Source organism: Grampus griseus (genome assembly GCF_964374135.1).
Source record: "Grampus griseus genome assembly, chromosome: 5".
NCBI lineage: Eukaryota > Metazoa > Chordata > Mammalia > Artiodactyla > Delphinidae > Grampus > Grampus griseus.
The window spans coordinates 49,257,871-49,271,631 of NC_138998.1; the positions used below are offsets into that span (position 1 = coordinate 49,257,871).

Below are 13,761 nucleotides of genomic sequence, written 5' to 3' on the forward strand. Positions count from 1 at the left end.
TAGAAGACATTCTGGAATATCTAAATACAATATGGCTCAACTTTTAAAAGATTTTTATAATTGGAAAAGAAATTAAAATGAACATTAGACTCCAAAATATAGAAAGGCACGCAGAAAAAGAAGACTAAACTCAGCAAGTACTGTTCAAGGGCCAAAAGAAATATTAAAGCCAAGTCACAGGCAGGCAGGAAAGTAAAACAAATGGAAAATTATTGCATGCTGGTACTAGCACGCATTTAAATAATTCTCTATCAAAGAAAACAGCATGTCTGATTTCAGAGAATATGACAGGAAGCAGCATTTTTAGTAATAATAGAAGTAATATCCTTATTCGTTATGTTCTTTCAAAGATGCACATTCCTGAGTCCTAGAAAGGAAGAAATCCTTCCCATCAACCTTCTCTTGAGGTTCTCTGGTTGGATCCAAATTGCTGGTTTCCCTGGGAAAACGCTTCTCCAGGATTATGAAACCACAGAAGGTCCTTTAAGTCAATGGAACATCACAGTGCAAGTTGCTGCAGAAGGTGGGCTGTGGCCCGGCCCCAGGTCATTTGTGTGTAAAGGGGACCAGCTAGGTGCATGTCCAGCATCCATTAACACATAGGCAGGCAGCAATAGGGCCGCGAGGCACCAAAAAACTCCCAAGAGTCAAGGCACTCTTGCTTCCTCTCCTAAATACAGTAGGCTTCCCTCTTTCTGTTCATGTGTGCATGCCATTCTCTAAACTAGAGGCCGAATCATAGCTGCAGCTACTCTGAATTTCTGCACACATACCATACACACATACTTAACCTCCACAGCAATACGGTTTATACATACACAGGCACAGAATATAATAATGCAGTGCCCTCTCAGTTATCTGAACCTTTGGATAATTGAAGGCTAACCCTTTAACACCACCACCATCACGCCCCTACCCCTGCCCCAGGCCTCCAGGGCTGCTAAGAAGGCAGAGCTCATTGTTTTCCGATGGCTTCTGTAAAGCCCACTTCCTCCTGCTTGCCAGCCACGTGCCTCCCAAACTTCAGTCTGTGCAGCTGCTTCCAAGCCTCACCACCTCTCCTCTCTTTTCTCTGAATTCTCTAGAGCTTTATCTCTCCTTAGCTTTTCCCATGCTTCTCACTTACTCGTGAAAAGACAAGCCTTTTACGGGCATCACAGGCCAATCAGATGGCAATCACAGTATGCTCTGTATAATCTTTGGGTATTCCACTCTGCTCAACTGTTTTCATCACCTACTACTCAATGTTTTTTCTTCAGCATTAGAAACGCTTTTCGGCATTATTCTGGAAGCCTGAGGAGAGAAGGAGGTTGATTTCTAGATAACCTAGCCTGTGGTAGCATTTCAAGTTCATTTAAATCTGTTGTTATAGACATATTAATTAAGTTATATTTGATATTTTAAAAACAGCATCCTCATATACTGGATCCTTGCTGACAAATCAATTTCGGATTCATTTCATTTAGTTTAACCCAAGGAATAATGCAGAAGTGAATACAAGCACTTGTGTTAATAAAATGATCCAAAATTTAGCTTTACAGTTTTATAAATTATTTCAAAATTTAAATCACTGAATAGTACTTACTGTTGCATGATAGTTTCTATACATGGGCATTTTTAGTAATTTTGTCAAGTAATCCTCTAGCTGTTTCTGTAATGCAAATATTTTACATTAGAGATATCAGCATACTTAGGGGGAAATGTAAACAGTGACAAATGACATGACTGTTCCACCTTAACTTCTGTAAGTTATTTATTTATTTATTAATGTTTTCATTGGACAAGGAACCCTGAATACATCCCTCTCAGAACATAAAACTTTCAGATTACAAAACAGAACTGACATTTATGTGTTAATTTTCTGGTAAAAAGTGAATTAATCTTCTGCCCTATGCAGCACCATATCGCTGAATCAGTGTGGGCAGAAGTGTCCCCCGTCCTGAGGTTTCTGTTCTACTGCTGCACGTGTCTGTACTTTCTCCTTCTCTTCTTAGACTCTAACTGTCCCATCTATAGTTTGGGAATGATATTTACATATATTTAGAACAAGCCACTACAAATTCTTTTTTAATTTTTACTTATTTATTTTAATTGAAGTATAGTCGATTCACAATACTGTGTCAGTTTCAGGTGTACAGCAAAGTGATTCAGTTATACATACACACATACATATCTATTTTTCTCAGATTCTTTTCCCGTATAGGTTATTATAAAATATTAAGTATAGTTCCCTGTGCTATACAGTAGGTTTTTGTTGGTTATCTACTTTATATATAGTAGTGTATATATGTTAATATACAAACTCTTAATTTATCCCTCCCCCCACTTTTCCCCTTGGTAACCATAAATTTGTTTTCTATGTCTGTGAGTCTATTTCTGTTTTGTATATAAGTTCATCTGTATCTATTTTTTAGATTCCACATATAAGTAATATTATACGATATTTTTCTTTCTCTGGCTTACTTTGCTTAGTACGATATCTCTAAGTCCATCCATGTTGTTTCAAATGGCATTATTTCATTCTTTTTTTAAGGCTGAGTAATATTCCATAGTATGTATATAACACATCTTTATCCATTCATCTGTCGATGGACATTTAGGTTGCTTCCGTGTCTTAGCTACTGTAAATAATGCTACAATGAACACTGGGGTGCATGTATCTTTTCTAATCATGGTTTTCTCTTGTTATATGCCCAGGAGTGGGATTGCAGGGTCATATGGTAGCTCTATTTTTAGATTTTTTAAGGAACGTCCATATTGTCCATAGTGCCCATAGAAGCCACTACAAATTCTGAAGCAAATATATGGAAATAGATTATTTTAAAAGAGTAGATCTCAGGGCTTCCCTGGTGGCGCAGTGGTTGAGAGTCCGCCTGCCGATGCAGGGGACACGGGTTCGTGCCCCGGTCCGGGAAGATCCCACATGCCGCGGAGCGGCTGGGCCCGTGAGCCATGGCCGCTGAGCCTGCGCGTCCGGAGCCTGTGCTCGGCAACGGGAGAGGCCGCAACAGTGAGAGGCCCGCGTACCGCAAAAAAAAAAAAAAAAAAAAAAAAAAAAAAAAGAGTAGCTCTCAAAGCCCTCAATGATGAGCTCAATCTTGCCTCACAATGAACCCCAAAAGGTTTCTGAGGGGTAGGAAGCTTCCACATAAAGTCACTCCTGACATAGAACATTCTTCCTCTTCTGGGAAAATGCAACCTCCCCAGGGCCAGAGTGGCTCGGGGAAGAAGGGTTACCTAACTAGTTCCAGAAAAGCTAAACCAGCCTGGGTGATGGATCAGCAGGTGAGAGAAGTTGCATCCAGGCCCACCTCACCCCACAGTAGATGCCATGTTTCTATAGCACTGCACAAGTATGTTCAGAACAACAGAAGAGCGAAAGGACTCACCCTTCTACCAAACAACTGTTCTTCTCGGATCATGTTTTCAGATGAACGGGGCAAACTTGGCATCTCTCGAGGCTCTTCTTTGACATTCTGTCTTCTAAATGTGTGTCTAAAACACAGAGACACACACACACACAATGCAAACATTTATTAGATTATTCTTTAAACCATGACTGTCACAGCATCTTTCAGGAGATAGCTTATTTTTAGAAGAGACTATTTGATAAAAAAATATCCACCAACAATGGACCAATTAACCAATACCTACCATGAATAAAATATTCTTTCAATCCAACTTGTATACTGGGACAACTTTATAATTAATTCTGGGACAGTTACCTTCTGGTGGGAATGGGGATTCGGATAAAGGCTTTGTACTTGAGCAGCTCTCTGTGAAATTCTTGGAAGTGCTTGAACTTCCTCTTAACTTGCCATTTAAATTCCCCATGTGTTAATTCAATAGTGTAAAGATTGATGCTTGGTACCTATAGCGATAAATAAAAATGGTTGATAGTTTAGATAACAACAAAAATTCCAAAATCTCTCAATGAACAATAGCTAAGTAATAAGTAACATGGATGTATCTTTAAATACAGCCTACTTATTCTGTGTAAGTACTGAAGCAAAAAGTTTTCCAAAACGACTGATGACAGAAGTAATATGCTCTTAAATATTCATCTTATGATATACATAAGACAAACTCTGAGTCACACCAAAGGTAAACCCCTATCAGTCCTATTGTTTCACACACACAGACACACACATCCACCCTTGAAACAAGAAACCAGGTAAAAGAGACAATGAGTGAAAGCCCTAATCAGCCATCGGGGGATTGTCCAAAAGTACAAGCAGTGAACAGACAGTGGAGGGGGTGAGAGGGAAGCTGGAGGAAATGACTTCCATTGTCATTCTTAGCCCACTTCAGCTCTTCACAAAAGACACTAATGCCCTCTCCTTCTGAAATGCCTTGCAAGGTCCATCCTCGTCTATAACGTCTCCCTGTCCTGAAGCAACACCAGTGACTAGGAAGGTACAGGATGATTAGAGGGAAAAAAGCAAAAGATCTTCCTACACACAAAATATTTCCCCAGCTACGTAACTAGAATGAATTTCCACTTAAAATTTTTAAAATATTTCTTACTAAAACGCAAATATATCTTAGTGACTAGTGAATTATTTCAATCAGAAGAGCTAACAGACCTGGGGGATACAAGTTTTGATTTTGTGGAAAGTGTCAGGAGATGGAGGGATATTTATAAAGCACAGGAGATTGTGGAAATTCCCATGGTGTGTGGAGGATAGGGGAGGGTAGTGGACACTGGACCACCTAGAGGGCACTGGCCCCCGCTGGGAGATTGAGGCGCCACAGGTATTGATAAGTGTTGGGGGTGAAAGAAAGTAAATGTCTCCTACTTTACTAGCTTATCCAGGCTTCGGTGTCAGCAACCCCACGGGTGATTCCCGGGCTGCTGCCAATCATTATTGATGTTTGGTATATTTTGCAAACTTCTAAAGCATGGACCACGCTGTGTAGATGTAGTATATAAAAATGAGCACGAGAATCAATGTAACTTGTACTCTTAAGCCTGGAATCCAAACATATCGCTGGTAAATATTCAAATCCAGCTCTTGCTTTGCCTCTAGCTGGGATCCATGACAGTTACTATAACCAGAAGTCGAAAAAACCCAGTTCTGGGGTCTAATATTATATGCTGTCTTTCACCTTGGCCAACATTACAGGCATCATCCTGCATCATGTTTCAGAGAGAAGGTTGCAGGAGAACTCAGAGTGGTCAGAAACTCTGCATTCAAGCGAAAAGTGCTCAGTTTAAGACAAGCCAAATAAATAAGAAACATTATACAAGTTAAACGAGCTGCCCCATATCCTAGGATTACATTCCCAATCTAAGAAAACTGAACACTTAAAAAACACTGCAAGTGCCAAATTTTAGCCTTCACACATAAACCCAGAATTTTGGACACTAAACTTCTTAGCAATTCTAAGGCAGTGTGGTCCAATGGAAACAGCCTGTCCCATCCTTTCTGAAGATTTTAAAGGCTTGAAACACTGTAGTGCAGCCTACCAGCTATGAAGCCTTAGAGAAGCATCACTTCTGTCAGATAATATCCCAGCAGAATTACTGGAACTTTTTGGAACTGGAATAGTGTGAGAAGTTTTAATAAAGGGACTGCTCATGAAGGTGTGATAAGAGTAAGGAAACCACAACGTGAGGACAGTTACCTGGGACTCAGGAAGGCATCCCCAGTTCCAAAGGGACAAGAGGCAAGACCAGGTGCTGGAGTAGGAAGGAGAGAGCCATGTAAAGAGGCTGCCTTGCGGGGAGGATGCCTTTGGTCAAGGGACGCAGCCAGGCCAGGGTGACCCCAGTCTGGGCTCTCCACTGCCTGAACCCTGCCAGAAGACAAAGGCAAGGAAGCCTTGGGGGGACAGAGCACAGGGTGGAGAAGGGTGGGAGGAGGAGTGGGAGGGGCAAGTGGGAGATCTCCTGCTGGGGAGGCGGGGCAACATATGTCCCTCAGGGTCGTCATGAGAGTGAAAAGAGAAATGCCTAACCATGAGCCGGCACACAGAATGCATTCAGTCATTAGCAAAGTGTCATTTTTATTTACCTGGAATCACATTCAAACTGCATGAATTTAGTTCATATTTCTTAGTAAACTAAACACTAAGTAGGATAAGGAAGCTCCTTAGCTGTTCTACACAGACTAAGATTTAAAACAGAACTTGAAATTAATATAATATTGTAAATCAACTATACTTTAAAAATTAGGATCCAAAGGAAAAATTTTAATATATGTAAAAAAAGAACAGAACTAAACTCACTTGACCAACAGAAGAGTGTGAGCAAAGAGAAGTCCCTGGTTTGGTGGCTTAAATATTTATCTTCATAAATAACATGAGCAGATACCTAGTAATAATAATAATACATAGTATTATACAGTGTATACTTGTATAATACAATATATAATTTTCTTATATTATACTATGTTTTATTATTATTAAACCCTCATAACAAACCTAAAAGGTGTGTCCTATGATACCTATTATTCAGATGAGGATACGCTGAGAAACAGAGAGTTTAAGTAAATGGCTGAGGGTCACAATGCAAAGACAGGAATTAAACCATGTGGTCTGGCTCTGGAGTCTGTGCATTTAACCTCCACGTGTTATCACCTCTCCATCTAAATGCTGGTAGGCGAAATAAGAAGGCAAAGGTCATTTTAGAGACATTTCTTGGTAGGTTGTGTTCAGTGGTGTATCAGGGAGATATGGACCCAACTCACAGGAAGAGCCTGAAGGAAAGATGAATACTGAGGTGGCTGTAAACTAGGAGCCGGGACATGCACAGGTAGGTCAGGACAGAGCGCGAGGCAAAATCATCAGGAAGCGGGCAGCACGTGCCACCCTCCAGAGCCTGCCCCCGGCGGAAAGATTATTCTACACCTCCCCGGAGGCAGGAGCCAATGGCTGCCTTACTCTGCCAGGGCCAGAGCTTAACTCGAACGGACCAAGGCCACCAGCCTGCGTCAATGTTCTCCACCCTCAGACTTGACAAGTGTGAAATCCAGTCAGTAACAGAGCAAACGCAGCTACCCTAACAGCTTCTCCTAGTCCAATCCCCTTCAAAAGAATGCAGGTTTGCTTGATGAAAACTCTACTCCCAATGCCTTTCCAGAGCTTAAAGAGAAAACGTGAGTGAAGCTTAAGGGATGGTGTTAGGAACAAGTCAGAAGGGCAGGGTATGCCAGCAGAATTCTCTCAGCAGCACTTCTGGGCAATGGCACTGGCCAGCGCAGCCTCCTGGCTTTGTTTCTTTCAAGAGCCAGGTAGTATCATTATTTTCTTGCTGAACAAGCATTAGGAAAGCTAAACTTTTCCTTGGCTTATATCTGGCACTCTAGGTGTTAGAGCAATGCCTCACGAGTCCACATGGAACAGAAAAGTGGGGAGAGGCCCTTCGCAATTTATTAAACTTACAATCTGCCTTAAGTGCCTTTTTAAAAAAGCATTTTCCAGAATGGGGAAACAGATGAATAAGAATAAAGACTAAATGAGAAGGATGCAAAAACTTGAGAGGTGATGAGCACTCAGAAGTGATAAACAAAAACACAAACCGGAAGTTAAAAGCATAGTCATAGCTAGGGGGAAGGAAACTGCAAGGCAATGTGTTAAATCGTATATATTGACGGATACAAGTTGAGTCTATAAATGCTCTGACCCTTTTTGTAGATGTTAAGCGCTCCACTTCCAGAACTTGAACTTTTATTGGACAGCCGGAAAGATACGTCTGTGTATTAGGCTCCTTAAATCCTTGAGTCTTATAAATAGCAGAGAAAGGGATATACACTAAAAAATAAATAAGTAAACAAAGTTATTTCAAGAATACAATGATATTAGCATAACTTGCTTTTTACAGGCATCTTTTTCTTTTTTTTTTTTTTGTTTTTGCGGTACGCGGGCCTCTCACTGTTGTGGCCTCTCCCGTTGCGGAGCACAGGCTCCGGACGCGCAGGCTCACGGGCCCAGCCGCTCCGCGGCATGTGGGATCTTCCCAGACCGGGGCACAAACCCACGACCCCTGCATCGGCAGGCGGACTCTCAACCACTGTGCCACCAGGGAAGTCCCAGCAGGCATCTTTTTTAAGAATCATAACGTGCTACAACAAAAAAACAGCTAATGCAAATGAGCTCAGAGTTGTGACATCAGCAAGGATGATCAATCATCTGCCGGTTATTTCAAATCTGTCCTCTGCCAAGCAACCTGATACACTCTCTTCTCCTCGCTCAGACCATCAGTCTTTACCTTCCCGTATCCTGGGATCGCTGGGAGACACTTCGTAGTCCACCTCCTCTCCCTCAAAGTGGAGCTCCCGCGTGTCCAGATTTTCTATCAAATTACTCATGTCAGCAGCAATTTTCTGCAGTGCAGAGGTATTTACTCTTGGCTCATCTTTCAGAGACATGTTGGCTTGAGACAGGGTAAAAGCAAAGGAAAGAAGAAAAGGGTTACTAGACTTATTATTTTGGTCAAATAGAAAAAAGAATGCAATAATGCCATTTGCAGCGACATGGATGGACCTAGAGATTGTCATACTGAGTGAAGTTAAGTCAGACAGAGAAAGACAAACACATGATATTGCGTATATGTGGAATCTAAAAAATCGGTACAAATGAACTTATTTACAAAACAGAAATAGAGTCACAGGTGTAGGAAACAAACTTATGGCTACCAAGGGGGAAAAGGGGAGGGAAGGGATAAATTGGGAGACTGGGATTGACGTATACACACTACTATGTATAAAATAGATAACTAATAAGGACCTACTGTATAGCACAGGGAACTCTACTCAATACTCTGTAATGACCTATATGGGAATAGAATCTAAAAAAGAGTGGCTATAGGTATATGTATAACTGATTCACTTTGCTAAACACCTGAAACTAACACAGCATTGTATATCAACTATACTCCAATAAAGATTAATTTTTTAAAAACCCAAAAACCCTATTTTACTATTTAAATCCAGGCTTAGGTATAGCATAAGGAAACAAGTCAACTAGCTCTATGTGAGCCCCAGTTACCTCAAACAACCTTTTAATTTATTTTGAGTTTAACATTTAAAGGATTCCTAGCTTGTAAATTAAATTGGAATGAGATACTTACTTGTATCTCAAGTAAGAAAACAAGCAAGAAAAAGACACACCACATTGACTAAATGCCAATATTATCTTTCATCCGATTTTATTAACTTGGGTAAGTGAGGAGAGACTCAAGGTAGATGGGTTTGGGAATCATTATCCAGAGAAAAGGAATTGATTCTTGACTCTAACAAATACATGGGAAGAAAGAATACCAGCTAAAATAAGCAACTTTGAATATTTTCTACAGAAAATTTAGGGTATTTTACAATAATTTCAAGATTCAGATTTAAAAAGTATTTTTATGTAGCATAACCTTTCTACATTTCCCCTATAGGTGATATCCCCAGCAAACCATATACTATTTTTTTGAGATATGAGATTTGGCCATGACTTTACGCGAGTTATAGTGACGTACCTGTCCTGGAAGGTAACCAATTAGTATACCTATTCTGAAAGATACCAGAAGTGCAAGAACTGCACTTCTCTCCTTTTTTAGGAAAACTGGTTCTATTTCATTCTGACATTTAATAACACAGGTCATTGCACATCAGAACCCAGGAAAGAAGAGTCCACAGAGATTTTATTTTTCATTTAAAATACCAAGATTTAAGCCTTGAATGCTGTCACTGGAGTTGGCTAAAAAATCGGTACAGGCTGAAATAATCTCTCCGTTGCAACCAGACCCAAAAATGCGAGGGCTTCCGTACCAGTAACTCCTCCACATACGTTCATTTATTACTGCAAATCACAAACATTTACAGAGTATCCACCGCCTACTCACTGTGAGATGGAATGAGTGAATATGTAAAGACACTGGTTCCCACTATTAAGGAGTGCCTGATGTAGGTGATGGAGATATGCTACACGACCCCAAATTCATCCCTGGCCTCCTCCACGGTCTTGGCCTTCCTGAGAATGGCATGTGCTGAGCGGAAAACACTTAGCTGGGTTCTCTCCTACAGGTGCTATCAAGAAGCAGGGGTGGGCTGGTCTCTGTGAGAAATGCTAGGACAGAGTCTTGGGCAGACTTGGGGAGCCCTATTGTAACTCAACAAGTCTCTCAAACCTATACTAACATGTGTGGTAGAAAGAGAAATTGTATGGAAATACAAAGATGGGAGTAGAGGAGGGAGGTTCTGGTTTGGCCAGGCATGTAAAATCAATATATCTAACCTCTCTGTGAACTGTGTAGTCAATCACGTTTCCTCCCCCACGTTGGCTATAAGGAAGCTTGGAGCCAAATTTGTGGCCTCCTATTAGCAAAATATAGGACTAGCCTCGCCTATATCACTTCCCTTCAACGTTCTCTCCCACTTCTAATTCATTTTATAGTAACAGTTAATGTGTACTGATTGCTTACTATCACCTGGCTTGGTGATAAACCTTTATATACCTTATCACATTTATTATCAATAATAAATCTATGAAGGTTTGTTATTTCCATTTCGAAGAAGACAGGATTTGTCATCGCCTCTTTATAGATAAGGAAACTGAAGCACAGAGAGATCAGGTAATTTGATGAATACTTTGGACAATCTGTCCAAGGTCACATAACTAGTAAGTGGAGAAGGGATTTGAAACCAGGTCTCTCTGATCCAAAAGCTGATGTTCTTAACCATGGCCTTTAACTTCTGTATATTTTTTGTAGATATGTAAGTGCCCCTAGAATAGATGGAAGTTTTAGTAAAACCAGTGCCCTTGAGCAAGTTCCTTTAGAAGCTGACTCAAATGCAAAGAAAAAGAAATGAATTCTTCTTGCAGCTCAGCCGTTTAAACTCAGGGCTCTGGTTTCCTCCTCTATAAATTAAGGAGGCTGAGCCATTTCATCTCTAGGGTCCCTTTAACACTAAAACACTAAATGTAAATAAAAGATGCTATAAATTGTTCAGCTTCCCCTTATAATGTAATCAAGTTAACCCTTCTCCTATCCCAAGAAATTAACTGAAGTAGTTTTTCATATGAATTCATATTCATGGATTCATTCTCATGGAGCCATTGCCATAATTAAAACATTTATTTCCTTCCCTCTCAGTTCAACAAATACTTATTAGATGCCAACTATGAGCCAGGGTTTACTTTATTTAAAATACAAGGTAATGAAAAACTTAGAGGAAATGGAACAAGGAAAAACAAGTAAGAAATTACATCACATCATTGCTGCTTGTGAATTTGTCAAGACGTTAGGTATTTTCCATTGATTAAACAGTCTAATGGCTAACTCAGTTAACTTTCTCAGCATAGCAAAGGAAAACAAGGGTTACTCCAAATGACTTTCCTTTGGGACTGTTAATGTTAAAAATGCATGTTGAATTTAAGATATACAGAGAACAGAGTAATTTATACATTGCAAGCTAATTGGAATAAATAGTCATTGGATCAAGCTAAAAAAAAATCCTATTTCAGATCAGGAGAACAGAAGGATATAAATTTGTGAAAAGCTTAAGGAAGAGTGAGAAAAGAAACAGAAGGGAATCCTCTTATCATTTACCCTCAAGTGTTTACTATGGCTAAGCACCATTTGAGCTCAGTTATGTTATTTAGTACCCATAATGATCCTACTTGGTACTTATGATTCTGAATGATCTGCATTCAAAACTTTGATTATTTAGTTAAATAACTTGTCCAAGGTCACTCCAGTTGTGTCAGTATTGAATTTATAAAGCAGATTTGTCCGGCTCTGAAATCTCATGGACTTGGTTATAGAGGTTCGTAATTATTGATTTTATTTTGTGGGCTTGAATGTCTATAAGTTGATCATTTATATGAAGTTGAAGTTCCATAACAATAGATACTCTTTAATCATCACCCTTTGAAGGGATCCTCCTGGTTCCACTGTCATTACAATTAAGGAAACAACACATCCTGACAGCATCCTAAACTTTATCTTAGCCTTTTATTTTTATGGTTCATAATCGTTTATAAGGTTACATGGAATTTCAGTTGACTCAAAGGCTTTGCAGATTTGTTTATGCTTTTGTGAAGACCTTACCATTTTTATTAATGGGAAATGAACCAAATTATTTGTCCATTACTGCCTTCACTTGAGTGCATGGTTGCTTTGTGTTGACTTTTCATCCAACAAGTGTATTGCTGGTTTCATTCTTGAATATGAAGCTGTAAGGCCACCAACACTCTTATGCTGTCAAATCGTAATTTATTAGTCCATGTTTTCTTTCATCTAAAATAATATATAATGGTCGGTGAGCAGCTGTCACAGTTACAGTCTATCTTAACCAGCAATGCGATAAGGTCTTGCAGTGTTTACACTTGAGATAGTGTCATTGATTTTGTTACCTCCTTATAAAATTATACTGCAAGATCATTATCTCTTTTGGTACCAAGTAGAGACGGTGCCCATGGAGCAATAACAGCAGCTGTGTTTTATTTCTATTTGCATCTGTATCCGGGAAGTAAATACGCTTTGTTTTTTTCTGGGGTTAAATACTAGAATTAAAATTCTTTGCAGGGAATATTTAATTACCTCCAGTTATTTACTGGTGAAATCAGAGAAATTTAGAATTTCCTTCTGATCTTAGTTTTCAACATGATTGGGAAGCAGAACATCAAAGGGAGCAGATATTTTCCTTCCCAGATACATGCATAAACATTGCCTTAGCCAAAATACAAGAATAATAATATCAACTATAACTATTAACATTAAAATATTAACATTAGCTAATATTTGCTGAATAGGTACTACCTGCCACGCACTATACAAAGAGATTAATCGCATGATCTCATTGACTTCCTCACAACAACCTTAGGAGCTGGGTCTTATTGTTACCTCCATTTTCAAGATGAGAGGTTTAGAGAGCATGGGCAACTTGTCCAGGGCCACACGGCTGGAAGTGATAGAGTTGGACCTGACCCTGCTTGATCTGACTCCAAAGTCCAGCTCTTTAACCAGCCGGAGGTGGAACTGGGGGTGGCAGGACGGAAGGACACTTTTACTTCTTCACATAGTCTTAGGATAAAACAATTCAAAAAGGAACAATAATAACAAAAAACACCCCTCAACTTTCATTTTGTGAAGATGACTGTGATTCACTTCTTGCTTCCCTTTCTAACGTAAGTTAGAAAGTTTCCCCCATATTTTTTTCAGTGTGTGATGTTTGTTTACCAAGGGAAATAAATGCAATGGATTTCTAAACCAAAAATCACACTGTATGAATATGAAATGAATTACACTTAGATCATTTAAAACCAAACTGAGTCATGGGAATTTCTTGTCTTCCCATTTCTCATTTTGATGAAATTAATTGGCAGATCCATACTACGTAACCTCCCCAAACATATTATACAGCAGTGATTTGTACGGAACTGATTTGATGCTCCCTGAAATGCAAAAAATCATAAATGTGTTTTCAAGTACTAAACTCAATCTCCAGTGACATAGTAAGCCTTGGATAATTATTTCTGGAGTTTAACTGACTTTGAATAAAGTAAATGATATTATCATATTTTACATTCCAGTTTATATATTTTGAGAAAGTAACATATCAAAAAAGAAAAAAACAACGACTCAATGTTTACTTGGATCTCTGAATGTTTTAAAGAGAACATCAGTTCCACAAATATCGCTGGAGGGCTTATCATGAGCCTTGAATAGATAATTAAATGTCATCGGTATAGAGGACAGGTCAGATGACCTAAGTTCGTTCTTCCCTTATTATCAGCGTAACCTGGGCAACTAACAGCCTCCAGGGTTTC

General features: G+C 39.4%; 1 protein-coding gene across 2 annotated transcripts in view; it reads right to left on the reverse strand.

Moving 5' to 3' along the window:
• The window catches only part of PLD1 (phospholipase D1), a gene marked incomplete at its 5' end in the record, with an annotated part of 113,912 nt that extends 105,540 nt beyond the window's left edge, over positions 1-8,372 (reverse strand). For both annotated transcript variants that reach the window (XM_082654763.1, XM_082654762.1), the window contains 5 exons: positions 1,586-1,651; positions 3,390-3,495; positions 3,726-3,871; positions 7,628-7,755; positions 8,213-8,372. In XM_082654763.1, the coding sequence (XP_082510889.1) occupies positions 1,586-1,651; positions 3,390-3,495; positions 3,726-3,871; positions 7,628-7,755; positions 8,213-8,372 (606 nt within the window). The remainder of the gene's footprint in view (positions 1-1,585; positions 1,652-3,389; positions 3,496-3,725; positions 3,872-7,627; positions 7,756-8,212) is intronic.
• Between the last annotated feature and the right edge of the window lie 5,389 nt (positions 8,373-13,761).